This window comes from Xenopus laevis, chromosome 5L (genome assembly GCF_017654675.1).
Source record: "Xenopus laevis strain J_2021 chromosome 5L, Xenopus_laevis_v10.1, whole genome shotgun sequence".
Taxonomy (NCBI): Eukaryota; Metazoa; Chordata; class Amphibia; order Anura; family Pipidae; genus Xenopus; species Xenopus laevis.
The window spans coordinates 2210873-2234115 of NC_054379.1; the positions used below are offsets into that span (position 1 = coordinate 2210873).

At 38.6% G+C, this 23243-nt stretch overlaps 1 protein-coding gene across 3 annotated transcripts in view; it reads left to right on the plus strand.

Annotated features, from left to right (window-relative positions):
* gpcpd1.L (glycerophosphocholine phosphodiesterase 1 L homeolog) overlaps nt 1-23243 on the plus strand; it is a 51706-nt gene that overhangs the window by 24833 nt on the left and 3630 nt on the right. For all 3 annotated transcript variants that reach the window (XM_041562339.1, XM_018262145.2, NM_001096666.1), the window contains 15 exon segments: nt 1419-1494; nt 4439-4480; nt 7315-7438; nt 8499-8745; nt 9874-10036; nt 10803-10935; nt 12720-12774; nt 13911-14003; nt 14881-14958; nt 15938-15977; nt 17520-17578; nt 18687-18752; nt 18885-19021; nt 21913-22048; nt 22397-22557. In XM_041562339.1, coding sequence (XP_041418273.1) covers nt 1419-1494; nt 4439-4480; nt 7315-7438; nt 8499-8745; nt 9874-10036; nt 10803-10935; nt 12720-12774; nt 13911-14003; nt 14881-14958; nt 15938-15977; nt 17520-17578; nt 18687-18752; nt 18885-19021; nt 21913-22048; nt 22397-22557 — 1610 coding nt within the window.

A 23243-nucleotide genomic window follows, 5' to 3' on the forward strand; every position in this document is an offset into this window, starting at 1 on the left:
TCAAGTGACTATAGAAAACTCATCGCCGCGTGTGCATTAGCGCAGGCGACTTTTCATTCTAGCCTATGGGGGAAAACGCTGAGGCAGTTCGGGGATCTCCTCATGTGGCCTTACCCTAAAGCACCTAAGCTTTTTTCAGTGTTAACAGCTTAAATGTATGTATCTGTTCCTTTAGACAGCTTTGGGGTGAGCAAATGTTTAAGCTGCAGACTTAGGTGCTTTAGGTCATCTGTGCTGACTTCCGGTTCAGAGCTCAGAGGAATTCAAGCTGCCATTGCCTTTCTCCTATGGGGCAATTTGAATCTCAAATTCAAGATGAAGATTTAAAAAAATCCAAGGGGAAGTAAGCCTTACCTATTATTATAGGTAAGGCTTACTTCCCCTTGGATTTTTACAATCATACAAAGACAACACAAAAGAGAAGCTATGGCTATTCTGGGGGGGTGGGGGGTGGAGTAAGTATTTAAAAATGTGGTGTAACTGTTCCTTTAAATTTCATTAGAAGAAAATTGCCTAATGAGAATAAATAGATGACACTGTTCTTTTAAAGTCTAAAGAGTGAGCATTGCACGAGGACTACAGTAGAGTTGTTCTACTCACATACATAAAATATAAATATGGAAACATATGAAAATCTGCATCTATGCACATGTTTAGCATTGACCTTACACTTTATACATTATATATTAAGGATGAAATCAAATTTTATATATTGTTTGCAAATCCTTGTTTTTCTTAAATCGGCTTCATGTCCCTTCATCTTTAAATTAGTTTATATCAGTGAATTTCTGTGAAGGATTTTGGAGATTACAAGTGGTTTACATTTGTCCTGCAGCTATTAGGCCCCATAGCCTATTGGAGCTGTTGCCATTTCTTTGTCCATTTGGCTGTGCCTGTTGCTAATTGTTCCTGCATTCCTTCATCAAACCAGAAGAAATAAAATAAAAATAAAAAAAAACACCTTTGACCATCATTATCCTGGAAATTGGCCTAATTTTTATGAAATATTTCAGGAGGTAAAGAAAATTACAGCTGCTAACGATTATTACTTTATCCCATTAAACAGAAGAAGGCAAAATGTTAAAATGTACAGGTATGGGACCTTGTACCCAGAATGCTCGGGACCTGGGGGTTTCCAGATAAGGTATGATGATCCAAATTACAGAAAGATCCTTTAAGTCTACTACAAAACCAATAGGCTACTTTTGCTTCCAATAAGGATTAATTATATCTTAGTTGGGATCAAGTACAAGCGACTGTTTTATTATTACAAAAAAAAAGGAAATCAGTTTTAAACATTTGGATGAAATGGGAGGCATTCCGTAATTTGGAGCACTCTGGATAACAGGTTTCCGGATAACAGATCCCATAGCTGTACTTCTTTATATTATTGTAATCCTTTAGCTTTTAAATTACAGAATACCAGAGATTCGTGCCAAGTGATAATTCACAAGTGGGAGACCCATCTACAGCCTCGATCAATAAAGCCTTTTGGTATGACTAAGAATTGTATGTGGGAAAGTGATGAGATAAACTGCTTGCTTTGTTGAGCATGTTTTCCAAAATCGCTCCGAGTGCCGTCCCGCCGGAGATTTACACTTTAGCCGACGGGAAGGCAGAGGAGGCAGTTCAGGGAGATTAGTCCCCCCCAAAGAAGAGGAGATTTGACGCCGGGCAACTAATCTCCCCGAATTTGCCTGTGTGCCCTGACCCTTATAATCAGAATGTGAAAGGTATTGGAGGAAAATAGTGTAAAGCCCTGCAAGTATGGACGCAACACTCCAAGCACATCGTTCCCTGGCTGGAATAGGCAGCAATGTTCTTCAGGGCCAGAAGCTACATTACATTTCAAAATATTCCTCCTACTGATCTGTCTAAATCTGGATTCATTTTCTTTGTTCCTTTGGAGCTGGAAACTTTATACAGATTTTTTTCCATCACAGACCAACTAAATAAAAGTATGTTCACAGTGTAATATCACAAAACCATAATCTCAGCAAGATGCAGTGGCAAAATGAGGGCTCCCCATTTCAGGCTGGGGCTTGGGTCTTGAGGGGGCCCTGTCTGGTTAGCCAAAATATAGACCAGGGGTGTCCAAACTTTTTGCAATGAGGGCCAGATTTGGTGAGGTGAAAACGCGTGGGGGCCGACCATTCAGCCTGACATTCTTTGAACCATTAACATCATTTAAATCATTTAGACAAGGAATCGTGTAGCCGTAGCAGTAATATTTGGGCACATTAGTGAAATGATCTACCACTCAGTCTATACTGCTGCCTGTGTTCTGAAGTGTTAGTAATAGACACATACTGGAAGGTAGTGACGCCATATTTCTTTCGTTTACTGTATTGGCACGTCGGTACGTCTATTGACACCTTCAGCCCTAAAGAAGTAAGTGAAAACAGTGCGTCACTAGGTGCGAGTATGTGTCTATTACTAACACCTTCAGCTCACAGGCAGCAGTATGGACCAAGTGGCCAAATATTATGGCTAGGCATTTCCTGATTGTACTGACGGGCCGCATTATTATTAATTTCATGATGGAGACTGAGGGCCACTGTAAATTTGAAAACGGGCCGCATTTTGGACATGCCTGATATAGACGGACTGATCAAACCGTAACCTTCATCTGAAGGCTGGAGCCCCCAGGCCAAACTGCACTGGTCTTCATAGTAAATGGGTCTTGTAACTTGACTGCCAGTCTTGCAAGACAATAAAAAGAAAAACCCTGGGTAGTGCCCCAAATTTTCTCTGCCGGGAGCCCCAAAACTCTAGTTAAGCCTCTAGCAAGATGGCTGCCATAGCGCTAGTAATCAGCATTCTCACTGGTACATTCTCTTCCAAAAAGTTGACCAAAAACTTGGAATTGTGACCAGTTTAGACCTTTTTTAAAGGCACAGTATATATTGATTGATCTGAGCTATATAAATAAAGGATGCTATTGATAATATGGTTATATCGGTACTGCTTTTTCATTTGTTTTATCTGTTTGCAGCAATTTATAAGTAAGACTTTAAACCCAAAAATCAATAGATAAATTTAACCTTAGACCAGCATACTTAGTATTATCTTATTCCAGCAGGAGCCAGTTCTTCCTACTGATATCTCCCAACAAGCTGTTTGTCCTGCTATGCAGAAAGAACTAAGGTCAAATGCTGATACAAAATATTGCATTATAAATATTTAACCCCACAATATAATACAGAGCTATGAAGGCAAAACAAGCTTGGTTGTATGGACGGCATCATCAAACAGGATCCAGGGAAACCGAACTTATTAAAATGGAGAATCGTTATTGTTCAAATAATAAAACACACTGTGTGAGCAGGCAGGGGAACAGCTTAACGCGTTTCGTGACCAATTGTCACTTCATCAGAAGCTAAAGCGCCCCCTACAGGAGTCCAGCATATAAAACCACTCCAATTAAAATTGTAAATTAGATTAAGACCAAAAGGCCACTAACGTGTATCAATAGGTGAATGTTCATTAACATATATGTCTGATTGCAACACGAGAATAAACAAAGCAGAATACATGTAATTCAAAGCAAAATAAGTAAATATGGCAAATCTGTGAGCTATGAAGGCACAAAGGGACAGCATAATATCATTGACTTTTGGTTATTAGTTCTTTACAAGGCAGTTTGAGGTCACGAAAAACTTTACATTTCTGATTGTAAAGGAGCCTGTACTGTAATATCATGAGCCCAGCATTATTTCTAAATATTGTATCATTTCTGTAAAGCATTATAAATACAAACAACTACATGAATCTGCTGCTGGGAATGAGAGAAGAGGAATCTGGCAAACTGGATAATTCTGTTTGAGTCTAACAGATTGGATCTAACAGTATGAGCTTAGGCTCCATACCAGCCATGTCCAAAGTGCGGCCCGTCTTCAAATTTACACCGGCCCTCAGCCTCCATCATGAAATGAATAATAATGGGGCCCACCAGCACAGTGCAATCAGGAAATGCCCGTAATATCTGGGCACATTAGTGAAGTGATCTGGCACTTGGTCTATACTGCTGCCTGTGCTGAAGTGTTAGTAATAGACAAGTACTGGAACATAGTGACGCGCCGCTTCACATCACCTCATTGCAAAAAGTTTGGACACCCCTGCTCCATAGCATATTGGAGCTCTTGGGATTTCTTGGTACATTTGGGTATGTTTATTGCTAATTGTTCCTGCTACATCAACCCAGAAAAAAGCCCCAAGTTTACCAAAAGCTTTTATTACCCAGAAGTCACAATCCCCATTTGCAGCCTCCAAGTAATGCCTGGCTGGTTCATTGTTACAATGCAAGTCTGAGGTCCTACAACTAAAATTAAATTATTTATACAGAAATATGCAGTAGTTGCATTTAATATAAATGATGTACAGCTTTATTCTTGTTTTTATGTTGATAATGTTCTCTTTCCCTAATGTTATTTTATAGAGAACGAATGCCTTAAAGATGATGGAGACTTTGGATTCCAGAGTAAGTAAAATCATCTATCCATCTTTAGTTATTTGTTCAGTTCTTGCTGTAAGTGTCTGTATATCCAGATTTAATTTTAGGCTTTCGTGTTTGTGGCTTCTCCAAATGCTGCTTTTAATTAAAAAAGATTTTGTTTCCTGGACACACCCTGAAATGTCTCTGTGTTTTTCAGTTTCCCTATTTGTTCAGACACAGAGAGCACTGGTTTCCAAATAATTATAGGGCAAAGTTTCACAAGTGTGTGGTGCCTGTAAGTGCTGCCAATGAAGCTGCCTCAAGGCTTAGAACTTGTTTGACGTGTATTCCAACTGTTTGGAATGAATTGTGGGTTAGTAATAATGAAAAATCTGAACTAAAGTTCAGTTGTGTGTAGGGAAACACTGAATCCAAGATTTAGTTATGGAGCCCTTACAGTCATGAGATTTGATGCACTTTTTATGGACAACAATTTTATAGGTTTTTTCCTTAAATGTGATCATTCAGATTGAGTTCAGTGAAGGATTCAGTATTTGGTTAGATCTAAAAAGATTTGGTGTGCTCTTCATTGAAAAGTAGCAAAGCATCTCACCCATACCTATGATAAGATTTGGAAGGGCCCAAAATGCGTCAAGCAAAGTATGCTTCATGGTTTTTAATGTGTATAAATATAGATACACGTTTCTAAAGTGGTCCGGTGTTGCGGAGCTCCATTTTCTTTTCCCTTATCTGATCTGTACCAACATGTCCCTCCTCCCACTGAAACCAATGATACGTCCGATGCCTTAGTAAAATCTCCATGCAGGGATGTATAGTCATTGTATTCAAATATAATCCAGTGTTGTATCACTTTCTAATGAAGGAGTCAAGGTAGTCTTTATAACTGGGGCATTGGTGCATATACAGCTGTGGTGTCATAAGTCAATAAGCCACTGTTATTTTGGAGTGAGGGGCTTTCCAAGCTAAACAAATAGTAAGAGCTTTAATTGCAATATAGTTTAATGATTTATTGAGGCAGAGTAGACTAAACCAACGTGATTTGTGAAAGAGTAGCTGCTATAAAATATCCCCTGATATCAGTATGAAATTATAATTCCAGCCAGCGGCAGAAACAACTCTTATATTTGAACATGTTACTATAGGTATTAAGCGCAATGCAGCCGTTAAGTGTATAGTTGACATTAATATATATATATCTATTTAAATATATATATATATATATATATATATATATATATATATATATATATATATATATATATATATATATATATAACAAACAAGGGAAAGTTGTGCTCACCACTATTTTTTAAAACCATTAGGCGGGGGTGCAATGAGGCTGTGACCACAAAATACATATAGACAAATACAAGAGTCCTCTGCACTCAACCCATTATCAATATATTTAAAGGAACAGTAACACCAAAAACTGAAAGTGTTTTAAAGTAATGAAAATATCATGTAGTGTTGCCCTGCGCTGGTAAAACTGATGTGTTTGCTTCAGAAACACTACTATAGTTCATATCAACAAGCTGCTGAGTAGCAATGGCGGAAATCGAAAAACGGCTATATGGCACAGGATAAATAATGGATAACAGATAACATTATGTTCTACAGAGCTTATCTGCTGTGTAACTTGAGCCTTTTCTCCTTTGAATGGCTGCCCCCATGGCTACACAGCAGCTTATTTACATAAACTATAGTAGTGATTCTGAAGCAAACACAGCAGTTTTACTAGTGCAGGGCAACACTACATTGTATTTTTATTACTTTAAAACAATTTCATTTTTTGATGTTACTGGTCCTTTAAGACAGAGACATTTTTTGCTACTGCTACTGAAAAATGCCTTACCCTTTAAACAAAACAGGGATTGTTTGTCCATATATTGCAATATATTTAATAATAAAGTCATCCCATATCTGGCCAGTCCTACACTTAATTTTCATCTGATTCATTAAGAATTCTATTGCTTCATTATACATTTTACACAGGGACTAAGTTTTAACTACAACTTACTTGCTGCTTTCAAAGTAAACCTCCCAAACTTGGCTGCCCTTTTATTGGCCACCAGTGGGATCACCTGACTATAGTTGGGAAGGGTGGAGCTACAACATGGAGCTGGTCACTGCTCCTGTATAACTATAACAAACACGGGAAAGTTGTGCTCAACACTCATTTATAAAACCATTAGGGGGGGTGCAATGAGGCTGTGACCACAAAATACATATAGTCACATACAAGAGTCCTCTGTACTCAACCCATTATCAATATATTTAAGACAGAGACATTTTATGCATACTGCTACTGAAAACTGACTTACCCTTTAAACAAAGTCATCCCATATCTGGCCAGTCCTACACTTAATTTTCATCTGATTCATTAAGAATTCTATTGCTTCATTATACATTTTAACTACAACTTACTTGCTGCTTTCAAAGTAAAACTCCCAAACTTGGCTGCCCTTTTATTAGACACCAGTGGGATCACCTGACTATAGCTGGGAAGGGTGGGAGCTACAACATGGAGCTGGTCACTGCTCCTGTATAACTATAACAAACAAGGGAAAGTTGTGCTCACCACTATTTTTTAAAACCATTAGGCGGGGGTGCAATGAGGCTGTGACCACAAAATACATATAGACAAATACAAGATCCTCTGCACTCAACCCATTATCAATATATTTAAGACATATATTATATATTTAGATAGGATTTAGGAGGATACACACGGCAGGAAACTGGGTGTTTGTAGTAAATGGGGTGCTACAATGTGGGAGCAATGAGTTGTGTGTTATCTTGTAAGATGTGTACAGACTGTGTATGTTGCAACTGATAATAACTTTCCTCTACTTTGCCAGATGGCGTTGAAACTGTGGATTTCGGATGGCTGACGTGTCAGACAGAGCTTCGATTACGGCTCCATTATTCTGAAAAACAACCAGTTACCATATCTAAGAAAAAATTTAAAAAGTCTAGGTTTAGGTATGGCCTTGATACGTTTTGATGTTTGAGAGCATATTATTTGCTTGCTGTTAAAGTATTTGACTACACAAAAGATTTAGTTTTTTTTTTCATACACAAAAAAGGCTAATTTCAAAAACATGACTTTGCATCTTCCCCCGCTAGAAAAATTAATGTCAATAATGAGGCCCTGTAAGATTTTGCCTCATAAAACATACAGTGACCTCAGCAGAAATTGCAGCTGAAATAGCATTCAAGCCTTTATATTGTCATGCTGACTTATAATATCCTTATGTTTTATAATAGGGGGTACATGATTCCTTATGTAATGCCTATAGTCATGCAGTTAATCTCATATCACGAGTTACCATCTGCTAAAGATAAGAAGTGTTTCCACAAAAAATTTACTTTTGAGGGCAGATTTATTTGAAAATTTGGCTATTTTTTTGGTCAAAAATACATTTCTCTGGTCAAAAAAACACTCAAATTTTTCGCTTTTTTTTTTTTTAAACTCAAATTATTCAAGATTTATTATACCCCAACCCTGGAATTAGCTTGAATCCCAAAATACACCATCTAAGACCTGTCGAGGTCATGTAGAAGTCAATGGCAGAGGTCTCTTGAACCATTTGAAGATTTTTTTTTTTTTGTTCGTGCGTTTCGCTAAAAAATGTTGATCAATTCAAGTGATTCAAGGTTTTTTTTTTGCCAAAAACTCAATCAATTTGAGAACGCGCTGAATTTAGTTTTTTCTGTTCAAGTTTTCTTAAATTAGAAACCATTTGAGTTGTGAGTTCATTCGAGGTTTTAAAAAGCTCACATAGCTCTAAAATTCGACCATTGATAAATAACCCCCTTAGAGGTTTTCTTAAACATTTCACCCCTCATCTAAGTGGCTTTGTAAGTTAAACTGAATACCCCTGCATTTAAACCCTTGAGGGTAGTAAAGTCACAAACATCCAATCACAATGGTTCCATTGAACTTCAGTAAGGTGTTGGCTCAGATCCAGTCATAGTGGGAATTGTTGTAAAGCCACCGGGGTAAGGATTTCTGCTAATGTTTTGTCTCTTGTGGGGACAGAGTGAAGTTGACCTTGGGAGGCTTAGAAGAAGAAGAAGGTGAAGATGAAGAGCAAGATGCAATGTCTCCTGTTCTTCTTCCAAAGATGGCCAGCACGTTCGACATCTCATTAATAAGCAACACTGAGTACAAGTCTCGCCACTCGCAGCCAGAATGTGGCTATGCCCTGCAGCCTGATCGCTGGACAGAATTCAGTATTCACACCATGGAACCAGACAATTTGGAACTACTTTTTGACTTTTTTGAGGTGATTATTGAAGTTCATGAATAAACAAGGGAAACTTGTGCTCACCACTAATTAAAAACTAAAACCATTAGGCGGGGGTGCAATGAGGCTGTGATCCCAAAATATATATAGACACATACAAGATTCCTCTGCACTCAACCCATTATCAATATATTTAAGACAGAGACATTTTGTGCTACTGCTACTGAAAAATGCCTTACCCTTTAAACAACACAGGGATTGTTTGTCCATATATTGAAATATATTAAAGCTGAACAACTACGGAAAAGTCATCATAAGGCATTTTTTAGCAGTAGCACAAAATGTCTCTGTCTTAAATATATTGATAATGGGTTGAGTGCAGAGGACTCTTGTATTTGTCTATATGTATTTTGTGGTCCCTCATTGCACCCCCGCCTAATGGTTTTAAAAACTAGTGGTGAGCACAAGTTTCCCTTGTTTGTTCTAGTTATACAGGAGCAGTGACCAGCTCCATGTTGTAGCTCCCCACCCTTCCCAGCTATAGTCAGGTGATCCCACTGGTGTCTAATAAAAGGGCAGCCAAGTTTGGGAGGTTTACTTTGAAAGCAGCAAGTAAGTTGCAGGTAAAACTTAGTCCCTGTGTAAAATGTATAATGAAGCAATAGAATTGTTAATGAATCAGATGAAAATTAAGCGTAGGACTGGCCAGATATGGGATGAGTTTATTATTAAATATATTGCAATATATGGACAAACAATCCCTGTTTTGTTTAAAGGGTAAGGCATTTTTCAGTAGCAGTAGCACAAAATGTGTCTGTCTTAAATATATTGATAATGGGTTGAGTGCAGAGGACTCTTGTATTTGTCTATATGAAGTTCATGAATGTTGTGTTGTTTTTAAAGATTTACTTTAATAGAAGAGATAGATGAGGCCTCAATTACATCTACTTTTGTATTTTATCTCCTTGTGATCCCACTACTTTTGAGAAATGCACAGAGGTTATTTCAGGTAAAGCTTGTGCATTATGATTTCATGCCTCAGCAATACTGCAGCTGCATCCAGTTCTGTCTAAGATAAGAAATCAAATGAGGATTTCATTCTGCTGCTTGATGAAAGGCAGATTTGCTCTGTAAGTGGCTGATTTAGATTTATGTTTAATATTCTAGGAAGATCTGAGTGAAGCTGTGGTGCAAGGTGACACTATTCCTGGGCATGTGGGAACCGCGTGTCTCCTCTCATCCGCAATGACCGAGAATGGGAAAAGCAATGGCGTTTTGACCCTTCCCATAATGAGCAGAAATGCAAGACGGACACTTGGGAAAGTTAGAGGTATGGGTTCTAAGCTCTTACTGCTTGAATGATCAGACATATCTATCATATTTCTACTGTGACATTGTTTTATGCTGTACAAATGCACCCTCCCACTGCCCCGGAAGCAAGTATTAAAGCACTAAGGGGGGGGGGTGTATCTTCAACACAAGGGGAAAAGGGCAGGCGTTAAGAACCGCCCATATTTTGCGCACTAACACTTGATTGGCAGCTGCCACATGCAGGTAGTGTATATTCATGGGTAACCACAGTTCTTTGCACTTCGATATTGTGCGCAGTTCAAAACTATGAGCACTTTGCACCTTTGAGTTTTTAACTATTTTATAAATCTTCCTGCATTGTGAGCTGTTCCAAACAGTTCAGTAGTTCTGCTGCAGTCCTTGTATTTCTGAATGCCATACAGTGCTGTACTAAAGAAAGTTATCTGGGTAAAGTAGATCAACATAGTGGTGATATTGAGTGCTCCGTTCAATTTTTTCCTCTGTGTTTTGCCATCACCTTTGTCTGAGAGTAGCCACCTTTAAAGAAACATTCAGATTTGTTGGCGTAGTAATACATACCATAATCACAATACAGTTTTTTTTTTTAGTAAAATTAAACCCTTTTATTATGGCTGGAAAGTTTACTTGGCTTTACTCTACAGATTTCTGTTTTGTAGTGTATATCTATTTCTCAGTTCAATTGTTGCCATTATCAGACTGTTTATATAATATTGCCACATGCAAATGGACTGAAGGTGCTTATCTTCTTCTTATCTGCTTTACAGTGGACTATATTGTTATTAAGCCAATCCAAGGCCATCACTGTGACATGAGAACTTCCTTCTCCAAATACTGGAAGCCAAGAACACCACTAGATGTTGGTCACCGGGGTGCTGGGAACTCCACCACAACTGCAAAGTAAGCTTGCCGTCATTTCCCTTCTGTCCACATGATTTTACCGAACTTACAGCTCAGTCAAGAGTTGCTAAACTGTCAGGTCATATGGATATGATCCACATATGGGTGAAGGCTGAGAAGTGACATTTTACTTGTTAAAGGAGAAGAAAAGGTATAATCAATGTTAGGCATCCCAAGTAATAATAATTCCTGAGACCCCAGGCCGGTGCTTCTGTTAGTTGAAGACTGCACAAGCCCAAGGTATTTCTGTAGGAGCACCTTGTTACAATCATCGTCCACTTCTATCTTTGCTGTGGCCCCAGACCAGGTTTTGGACGTACAGTAGAGTGAAAAGACCGCTTTTTGCCTTTTCACTCATGCACACCCGGAGCAAAATGTAGCAAAGATGGAGAAAGAAGAAGATGATATCTGTAATGCACTCCTACAGTAGGACCCTGGTCAGTGCAGTTTCCAGCTAACAGGAACACTGGTGTCAGCTAAGTAATTATAATCGATTACCGTAACATTGCCTAACATTTTGGTGATTATACCTTTGCTTCTAAATATTTATTTTTACTCAGATATAACTGGATGTAGTTTAAAACTCTCTCATATTGATACACTGCTTACTTTTACGCAAAAGTTTGCAAATATTTTGGTTATTATTTTTCATATATTTGTCACGGATACACACCAAACAAATTTCTCAAACGTATGCCCCTTTCCTTGTATTGACACTCCAGTGGCACCTGTCTGCTCAGTGGCCCACATCTTGCACCAGATAGGACTAAGCCTTATAACTGTCATGTTGCAGCCACAAGAGAGCTTACACTTAAGATATGGCAAATGTGCCTGTTAGGAATGCCAGTCATTTTGCTAGGGGTGTGTATATAAATTTATGTTCTGCATCTGCAGTGAATACCAACTAGATGGGCACCATTTCTTGGTAATAAAGCCTGTTACAGACCTTTCTGTAGCTAAACCTTACAGAAGCAACATCAGAAACGGCTGCTTAAAGGGATCCTGTCATCAGAAAACATGTTTTTTTTCAAAACACATCAGTTAATAGTGCTGCTCCAGCAGAATTCTGCACTGAAATCCATTGCTCAAAAGAGCAAACACATTTTTTTATATTCAATTTTGAAATCTGACATAGGGCTAGACATTTTGTCAATTTCCCAGTTGCCCCTGGTCATGTGACTTGTGCCTGCACTTTAGGAGAATAATGTTTTCTGGCAGGCTGCTGTTTTTCCTTCTCAATGTAACTGAATGTGTCTCAATGGGACATGGGTTTTTACTATTGAGTGCTGTTCTTAGGGGAGCTGTTATCTTGTATTATGGAGCTGCTATCTGGTTACCTTCCCATTGTTCTGTTGTTTGGCTGCTGGGGGGAAAAGGGAGGGGGTGATATCACTCCAACGTGCAGTACAGCAGTAAAGAGTGATTTATGTTTATCAGAGCACAAGTCACATGACTTGGGGCAGCTGGGAAATTGACAAAATCTCTAGCCCCATGTCAGATTTCAAAATTGAATATAAAAAAAATCAGCTTGATCTTTTGAGAAATGGATTTCAGTGCAGAATTCTGCTGGAGCAGCACTATTAACTGATTCATTTTGAAAAAAAATGATTTTCCGATGACAGTATCCCTTTAATCTCCCATGTTGCACCTTAACTCTAGCTGAACTTAAAATCATTTGTTTCTTAATGGTCTCACCAGATCACTGTCTGCAAGTACAGTAGGGTTTTAATTATTCGGAAACTGAATTGCTGAATAACTGATCATTAATATATTTTCTTTTGTAGACTGGCCAAGGTCCGTGAGAACACTGTGGCCTCCCTAAAGAATGCTGCCAGTCATGTAAGATCTTTACTTCTTCCTTTCTCTATATGTTTTAATGAGAGTTTGCCTAACAGGAGAAGCTAATGAGCACAAAACATTAGACACAATAGGAGGACATTCTATATGATCTCAGCTCCATGTCATTTTATTTATTTATTTATTTAGTTTTTGTATGCACCATTAATTCCAGTGTTTCTCAGACTGTATCGTTCACTTGTAATTATGGGTTTCTCATCAAGCCTGCAGCTGCATAATAAGCAAAGCCGAGCCAGGCTAAAATGTATACACCAGTTGCTTTTATGTCAATAAGACTGTGAGATTGACTTTGATAATTAAGTGAGGCTTAAGGTTATTAATAAGCTTTAACTTATTTAGTGCAGCCAGTGATATTTTCTCTAAAACCACAATTGACTGTTTCACCTTCATTCTATGTATTTTATAGTTGTTTGGGTTTAAAGTAATTGCATTTTCCTGTCCCTTTTGCAACTGGATCGCTTAAAAAGCACTGATAAGTAATTACATGTAGCTTGTATTTGATAGTGATGGTAACGAAGCTACATGAACCTAAATTGATAGAAAAACAATCCTATTGGGTTGATTTAATTTGTTTTAGTATTCTTGGTTGTGGTTATTCATATAACTGAAACACTTATCTGGAAAACCCCCACAGCTCCCAAACATTCCATATAATATATGGCACAATTGCATAGAAACCAATGCAGTCTTCAGTACACATTCAACATGATTAGAGCAATTTGTAGTAAGTGGGCCCCTTTAACTGATGCACCTTTAATTCAGCATTGACTTATTTCTATGTATTCAAGTGGTAAACATGTCAGCATATTTTATACGTGTCCATTTCCAAAGTGATGATCTGTCCTAAATTAGATCAAACATATGTAACCTTATTCTGCCAGCAGCTTAGGGTTCCACCTGATGCCTATAATGTTATCTAAGCAAGTTGTGTCTTTATTCAGAACATGACATTCATTCTGCAAACTTGTTCCTCAACCCTCTATAATTCTAATATCACTAAAACTCTGGAATTCCAACCCTTTTCTATTTTAATTTGTTCAATTATAAGTCGTTTGTACATTATTCTTTTGTATACTAAAAGTTGTATGTACAGTTTTGTTTTATATTTTGTTTTATAGGGGGCTGCCTTTGTTGAATTTGATGTCCACCTTTCCAAAGATCACGTCCCCATCATATACCATGATCTTACATGTTGTATGTCCATGAAAAGGGTATGACAATATCTGAGTTACTTCTTTTAATAATGTGATACTTGAGTCCAAGTTCCACAGTGAGCAAAATGAAAAGCATTGGCCATTGCCCAAATGCTCTTCTCTGCTTCCAGCAATTAGATTTGCATGAATGGAGTGAAGGCTCCCTATGGCAGATGGTCTCTCGGCCAGGGATTTCTGGAGCAAGTGTGCCGGAGGCTTCTCTATCGGAATTGCCAGCATCTGCCATAGACAGCAGTCCCATTGTTTTGCCTAAATCACACTATTAATGAAAATTAAACACATAACAAAGACTTTTATAACTGAGTCTAAACATGAAAGCAGCCATTTTTGGCCCAACCTCCACTCCTGGTGCCTTCAGGCAAGAAGAAGCTGCAGACATGCAGCCTCAAAACTGTCTGCTTTTGTGTTTCATACCGCCCTACTCTCCTCATGTCTGCACACAAGCGAAAGCTGCACTTTTCAATACAGATCTGCTTCTCAGCCTGCAAATAAAAAAATACATGCTGAGAGCAGCAGAGCCAGCTCAGTGTGCCCTGATCCTTAGTGTGCCCCGATCCTTAGTGTGCCCCGATCCTTAGTGTGCCCCGATCCTTAGGGTGCCCCGATCCTTAGTGTGCCCTCATCCTTAGCGTGGCCTCATCCTTAGCGTGGCCTCAGCCTTAGCGTGGCCTCAACCTTAGCGTGCCCTCAGCCTTAGTGTGCCCTCAACCTTAGTGTGCCCTCTTAGTGTGCCATCAGCCTTCGTGTGCCAGTATGAATCAAAATTAGAATATGACTTTTTCTTTCACTTGCAGATTCCATTTTTTCTCTGTTTAGTGCAAGAAATAACAGAAGCCATACATATTTCCTAATCATTTTTATTTCTTGTCTCTAGAAATTAAATGCTGATTCTGTGGAGCTATTTGAGATACCTGTTAAAGAGCTTACATATGACCAGCTACAGCTATTAAAAGTGAGTATGTTTTTTCCTGAAGGAACCCATATAATGTCAGGGAGTCAACTATGTAGCCCAAAACCTTGTTTAAATTAAACTGTGAGCTTAGTTTAATCACTATTCTACAATGTTGGAAGAAAGTAGACTTTATAGAGAATATCAATGAAAGCCACCCAAAACAGCGTGATGGCTCCATTATTGGGGTTCAGTCCTTAGATTAATAATATCAGTCCTAGACTAATGGAGATAGATGCTGTAGCCAAAAAGCTGACTGGTTTTATTTGTACTTATGTATGTTTTGTACCAGCTCAAGGCAACCCCTGCCCTTTAGCAGTAAAGATCTGTGTCTCCAAAGATGCCCCAGTAGCTCCCCATCTTCTTTTCTGCTGATTCACTGATTCACATGCTCTGTGCTGCTGTCACTTACTGAGCTTAGGGACCCACTCACAATATACAGTACACATAGAATAGAAATGTCACAATATAAGGCTGATTAGTAATTAATACACATAATTACTACATGGCAGCACAGAAACCAGTGCAATTAGCATCAGAATTGAATAATCAGCAAACCTGTAGCATCAGCTTATATTACAGCCAGGGAAGCTCATTTTCTGCTGGATAATTAGTGACGAGCCCTAAGCTTAGCTTCTCAACAGCCAATCAGAGCCCACTGAGCATGTGAGTGTCACAGACACTTTCCAAGATGGTGACCCCCTGTGACAAGTTTGAAGTCCTGGATCATTACTACTATAGTTACACTTAACCTAAAAATGAATATGGCTGGTATTTTATTTACTGAACTTACTGCACCAGTCGAAAGGTTAAGTTCTCCATTAGCTGCTACTTAGGATAATGAGAGAGGTGCTTCATCAGATACACCCTTTATTCACATGGATTTTATTCAATGTACTCTGTCCAGTGCCAATGAAATATCCCTACGGCTTGGGAGGCCCAATGTTGCAGTTGATCTCATTTTTATGGTATTCTTTTACAGCTTGCACATGTTACTGCACTCAAATTGAAAGACCATCATGGTAGGTAGAACATTAAATGATAAGAATTCAATTTCATACAAGGAATGCTCTTTGGCAGTTCTATCATCTACTTTCCTTCATAGGAGTTGCCCATAAACGATTCTCGTACTGTTATTCTGATTTGTGTCCAGTTAGAAGCCATTTTGCTTCTAATGTCTGTGTTTATAGGGGAACTTAAAGGAGTCATTTGGGATTGTTGTGTCTTAAAGGGGTTGTTCACGTTCAAACACTTTGTTCACTTGGTTTCAGACAGTTCACCAGAAATAAATACTTCTTCCAATGACTATTTTCTACGTGTGACAGTCTAATATTGAAGTGTAATTTGTCGCCTTCTAAATAAGCCGACTGTAAATTGTTCTAAATTGATATTTAGTTGATCCATGTCTTTGTCCCTGCTGAGCAGAATCCCTGAGTTTCATTACAGGCAGCTGTTAGAATTAATACGATAGTTGCTGCTGAGAAATGGATCAACTAAATGTTGCAAAAGAGTCTGCATCTGAATTACTGAGCTGAAACACCAGAGACAGGGACATTAAAAGGGAACTAGCAAAACACAATTCCAAGCAACTTTGCAATATACATCAATTTAAAAAAATGCAGACTTTTCATGTTTTTTAATGGTTTGGAACAGTTCCCTAAGCCCCCTGCTCTGCTGCTGATCTGTCTGACTACTTGGCTGAGCTGTGTGACTACTGTTACTTTATATCAACAGCCTCAGCCTGCATCCTCCAAACCCCACAATTCCCTGCACATGTGATTTCAATAAGGAACATGCCAGTGCAATGCATTGTGGGTTGTGTAGTTCCTGCATGTTGTCTGTAAGTACAATGTATAACATCAGTGTTTAGTCCCTCCTTCCCTGCCAGGATTTCATATGATGCAGAACAAGAAGAACTGTTACACAGCTGGATTTCAGCATAGAAAATGCCATTTATTTATACCTTTTGAAGAAACGGGTAACTGTGATGTGTATATTCGGGGTTTCTGTATTATGTGGGGCCTCTTTATCAAAGATGGTATGGTTTGGAAGTCGGAGTTCCCCTTTAACTTTACACTTAGTATTTTGGAAAAAACGGTAAAAAATAAAATAGTATGGAAAGTAATTGAAAAAAGTCTTTATTTCTGGAGAACAATCTAAAAAACAACTAATCTGAAAAAAGTGTTTGGAAGGTGAACATGCCCTTTAAAGTCCTTTTTCTATACAGTAAATGTTATCTGTCCATGTTTCCTTGTTTGCATGTTCTATACATTTCTAGTAGAATTATTTCCCTACATACATTTCTTCTTCAGTTTGCTGCTGTAGAGGGATTGCCCATGACCCACGTGTATATACACTAGTTCTTATTGACTTCTCATACCCTGTTACTGTACACATACATTATTCCCTGTATAATTGTTAGAAAATAAGAATCTAAAGCTGAGGGTATTGAAAAAAGAAATCATTATTCCCATAATTAAGTTTTATAGCAATGACTATAAGTGTTTCTGTCTTTTTTCATGTATTTGTAGTCACATGTATTATTATCTCTTCTCCCGTTACAGATTCCATTGATGACGAATGTTCTGTTTCTGACAACCAGCCCTTTCCATCTCTTCAGACGGTAAAATAATCTTGTGCAAAGTCTTGTGGAGTTTATAGTGCACTTTAAAGGAACAGTAACATCAAAAAAAATTAAAATATAATGTACTGTTGCTCTGCGCTGGTAAAACTGGTCTGTTTGATTCAGAAACTCTACTATAGCTGTTGTGTAGCCATGGGGGCAGCCATTCAAGCACAGGATACACAGTAGATAACAGATAAGTACTACTATAGTTTATATAAACAAGCTGCTATGTAGCCATGGGGGCAGCCATTCAAGCACAGGATACAAAGTAGATAACAGATAAGTACTACTATAGTTTATATAAACAAGCTGCTGTGTAGCCATGGGGGGAGCCATTCAAGCACAGGATACACAGTAGATAACAGATAAGTACTACTATAGTTTATATAAACAAGCTGCTGTGTAGCCATGGGGGGAGCCATTCAAGCACAGGATACACAGTAGATAACAGATAAGTACTACTATAGTTTATATAAACAAGCTGCTGTGTAGCCATGGGGACAGCCATTCAAGCACAGGATACACAGTAGATAACAGATAAGTACTACTATAGTTTATATAAACAAGCTGCTGTGTAGCCATGGGGACAGCCATTCAAGCACAGGATACACAGTAGATAACAGATAAGTACTACTATAGTTTATATAAACAAGCTGCTGTGTAGCCATGGGGCAGCCATTCAAGCACAGGATACACAGTAGATAACAGATAAGTACTACTATAGTTTATATAAACAAGCTGCTGTGTAGCCATGGGGGCAGCCATTCAAGCACAGGATACACAGTAGATAACAGATAAGTACTACTATAGTTTATATAAACAAGCTGCTGTGTAGCCATGGGGGCAGCCATTCAAGCATATATATGTTTTAATACCTTGTGTGCTTTCAATATATTCCCTACCAGCAACATAATATCTGTGTCATTATAAAGAAAGACTAATAAGAAGATAATATCTACTGTTACTAATAGTAAGGTTACACTGCAGCCAAAGAGCGTTACTTACAAATGGCCTTTTTTCTGCAGTGACACATTACAAATGGTTAATGCTGTTGTTTTTCTTTGTCCTTGGCGTCGCTCATAGTATCTTATTACATGTCCCACAGGTTTTGGAATCTGTCCCTGAAGACGTTGGGTTCAACATAGAAATCAAGTGGATCTGCCAGGAAAAAGTAAGGGAATTTTGGTTATTAGGCACAAGGCTGAAGCAAGGAATCCATAAGTCCTTTTATCATTGCCTGACATGTATTCTAACTGCTAATAACATTTCTCATGAAATATTTCTCTCACTTTGTTGTATTCAGAGCGGCAAATGGGACGGTAATCTGGCCACTTATTTCGACATGAACCTTTTCTTGGACATCATTTTAAAAACCATCCTGGTAAAGGCCGGCCGGAGGCGAGTGGTGTTCTCCTGCTTTGATGCAGATATTTGCACAATGTAAGTTTCTAATATCCTGGAGCAGAACGTAGTTATAGTTCTTTATATCCGTGGCATAATACAATGTTGCAAAAGTCTTGGTTCCCCAGCAGCAAAGTCAGGTCTGTTAATCAACTGCCTCGTCTTGCATTGTATCAACAGTCTGAACCAGCAGTGCAGAGAATAGACAGGGACGGACAGACTGTTTTCAATAGCAATACATATACATATAACTTAAAAACCATGGAACATGTGTAATGAATTGCAAAGTTGCTTAGAATTATGTTTTCTGCTATTAGGCAAATTTTTATTTTGAGGTTGCCTTGTCCTTTGAAGGAGAAGGAAAGCTACGGAGGCATTTTATTGCCAATAGATTAGCTGCAAAAGTGCAAGCTAGAATGCTATATTTATTCTGTAGAATGTTTTACCATACCTAAGTAAAAAGCTCTAGAAGCTCTCTGTTTGTTTAGGATAGCAGCTGCCATATTAGCTTGGTGTGACATCACTTCCTGCCTGAGTCTCTCCCTGCTCTGGGCTCAGATTACAGTAGAGAAGGGAGGGGGGGGGGGAGAGGAACAAACTGAGCATGCTCAAGCCCTAGCCCTGGAGGTTTAAGCTGAAAACAGTTAGTCTGATACAGAAGCCCATGAGTACACAATAGAAGGAAAGAAATGTGATGTTTGACAGAGGACTCAGAGCAGCACTACTTTGGGGGTTTGCTGGTATATTTAGATGGACCTTTCTGATAATGCTTATTTAGTTTTAACCTTTCCTTCTCCTTTAACAGCAATACAATTATAAAATCCAATTATTTGGAAACTATATTACAATTGACCTTCCTATTTTGAAGCTACTGTGAATAGGCCAAAGAGAGAAACTGAAGTTCCTCCATGTTTGGCAGTTAAGCAGGTTACTAATGCCCAGATAATGGCCAGATAAACCTGAATAATGAACTTCTGCAAAGCAAAAATGTGCCCTTGTACAGAACTCGTTCCACCAAAGAATGTTTAGCCCGGCTACTGTATGTAAACTATGCTCCTAGCAGCCCCAACGTGTGCCATTCTGTTAGTCTGTGGGGAAACGAATGCTCTTTCATATGGTTAAAAGTAGGGATGCACCGAATCCACTATTTTGTGAAAGATCCGGCCGAATACCGAACCGAACCCTAATTTGAATATGCAAATTAGGGGTGGGAAGGGGAAAAATTGACTTCCTTATTTTGTGACCAAAAGTCACGCAATTTCCCTCCCCACCCCTAATTTGCATATGCATATTAGGATTCCCTTCAGCCGGGCAGAAGGATTTGGCCAAATCTTATTGAAAAAGGCTGAATCCTGGATTCGTTGCATCCCTAGTAAAAAGTTTTCTAATTCAAATATGTAAACAGGACTGAGCAGTGCAATTCCGAATATTGTGTTCTGTGCTGAATAAACTGATGTGCAAGTAGCCATTTGCCATGGCTAATACAGTGTAATGAATTTGTAACAACATCGCCACCTGCTGTTCAATTCTGACAACTTTCCATAATGGGCTGAAAGTTGAGTAAGTGAGAAAAGAAAAGCCTTGTTTAGAACTGACCAAAAAAATATTTTCTTTCCTGTTCGCACTAACTTCATTTTCTTCTGACTGTGGCAGCTAATCCTGTTGTTTCAGATTCATTACAGTAATTATAGAGTATAATTTCCAATAAAACACTTTTTTGAATATCAAAGGTCCTCCGGGCTCACTTTGTGTCAGTCCATAACCAGGGTTGGTTGCTGAGCAGTCGTTGACTTCTGTTACCCAGAAAGAATAAGAGTCGTTTAACCAACCTCTCCCCAGACTTCAGCAACAAAAGGGAACATTGAGTAAAGACCCGGCGATACCAACAGTCCGTTTCTTACGTTCATGACACATAAACAAGATTTTGCAAACACTGGTTGATATTGAAGGGAACTGTATATTTTCATCTGATAACGGTGATAATATGGTGTGATAGCCACACATTTGATTTGTTGATCATAATTCAGCAGATGAAATGCTGGTGGCCCAGGAATCCATGTCACACTAATTGATCTAGTCCATCACTGCAAATTGCCCGTCCACATTATACACTATTCTTACATTGAACCGTGCCAACGATAACATTAGAAAGCAAGTCTGCAACGACTGATACAGCTATGGGATCCCTTATCTGGAATGCTCTGAATTACAGAAAGGTTGTGTCCCATAAACTCCATTTTATCCAAATAATTCACATTTTTAAAACCGATTTCCTTTTTCTGTGTAATAATAAAACAGTAGCTTGTACTTGATCCCAACTAAGATATAATTAATCCTTATTGGAGGCAGAACCAGCCTATTGGGTTTATTTACTGTTTATATGATTTTCTATAGACTTAAGGTATGAAGATCCAAATTATGGAATGATCTGTTATCCGAAAAACCCCAGGTCCCGAGCATTCTGGATAACAGGTCCCATACCTGTAATAATAAAACAGCAGCTTGTACTTGATCCCAACTAAGATATAATTAATCCTTATTGGAGGCAAAACCAGCCTATTGGCTTTATTTCATGTTTATATGATTTTCTAATGGACTTAAGGTATAAAGATCCAAATTACAGAAACATCTGTTATCCGGAAAGCCCCGGGTCCAAAGAATTCTGAATAACAGATCCTGTACCTGTATAGCAAGTGAGCAGCATTGATGTGAAGGACGCAAGCCTTAAAGTGCTGCTTTTTAGAGCAAAAAAGACTTTATTAATGTAAACAATCCACTGTTACATTTTTCTATAACTCTGCAATGATATGACAGGTTTAAAGATTAGAGATTAGTGTAACTATAGCAAAATGAAGAAGAAAAATACCTGAAATACAATGGCACTTTTTAACTGTATCATGTCGGCCTATTCTTTTCTGTGTCTTGTGTAGGGTTCGACTGAAGCAGAATAAATACCCCATACTCTTTCTGACACAAGGGCAGTCCGATATTTATCCAGAGCTGATGGATCTTCGATCTCGTTCAACTCCAATTGCCGTTAGTTTTGCTCAGTTTGAAAATCTCTTGGTAAGTATTACTGATGTTTAACTACATAAATACATTTTGTAAGTGTCCACCTTCCCAGCTGCCTGTGTTTATCAGGAGCAAGAATGAATGTGCCTAGAGATCCTTGCAGCAAAGTCAGTCCCAATACATAAAGGAAGAAAAGTATCACCGAGAAATCTGCAGAAAACCTAAAAACAGGGTTGGTTTTGTACAAGGGCACAAGACTACTAATTGGCGCAGTTTTATTTGAGTTTATTACAGGCAGAAAGTCAAACTGTCACATAGTAAAATAAAAAGGAGGAAGATGCCAATGAAAAGAAATCCATTTTAATGAGATGATTTATAGCACGTGAATGTTTCTCTTGCCAGGGAATCAATGTGCACACTGAGGATCTCCTAAGGAACCCGAATTACATTCAAGAAGCTAAATCCAAGGGCTTAGTGGTATTCTGTTGGGGAGACGACACCAACGATCCAGAGAACCGTCAACTAATGAGAGAATATGGGATTGATGGATTAATATATGACAGGTACCTTTGTTTAACTCATTATTCTGTTGCTAAATTGAAAGCATCCATCCTCAGAAATAAACTAACAGCCCTGGTTCATGATGCCAACCAGGTTTTCAACTGGAATTCCATTGCAATTCAGACATTTTAATTTGACAGTTTGTCAGTCGTCATTGGGCTTTGTCTTTGCTGCCTGCCCTAAGGTTGGGCTGAACTGCCTGACTCTGCTCTCTGCTCTCTGCAGCCCAGTAACCCTAGTGTGCTCTGTACATCAGCAATAATTTGAGCCCAAAGGCTTTATATATACCTGGGGCTCTTGGGTATTTTGGAGCCCATACCCTTGTGGTAGGACTCACTGGGTGACACTTTTTTTTGCACTGTGCACTTGGGGTGTAACAAAAGCACAATCCCGGGCTTTTAAAAAAACAAAACAAAAACAAGACGCTCCCCTTAGCCCTCCTGCACTTGTGACTCTGGAGTTTCCTTTTACACCACTGGAATCATTTCAGAGATGGAGCACAAACATTCCAGCACCGGACGAGCTTTTTTGGGGTTTGAATCCTTCCTCTGAAGGTATTCGAAATCAAATTAAAGGAGGCTTCCATGTTTCTCTCTCGTATCTTTGCAGAATTTCAACATCCTAAATTGTAACGAACGCTGAAGTCATAGTCATTTATCAGGTCCTAAATGTTATGTCTGCATTTAGA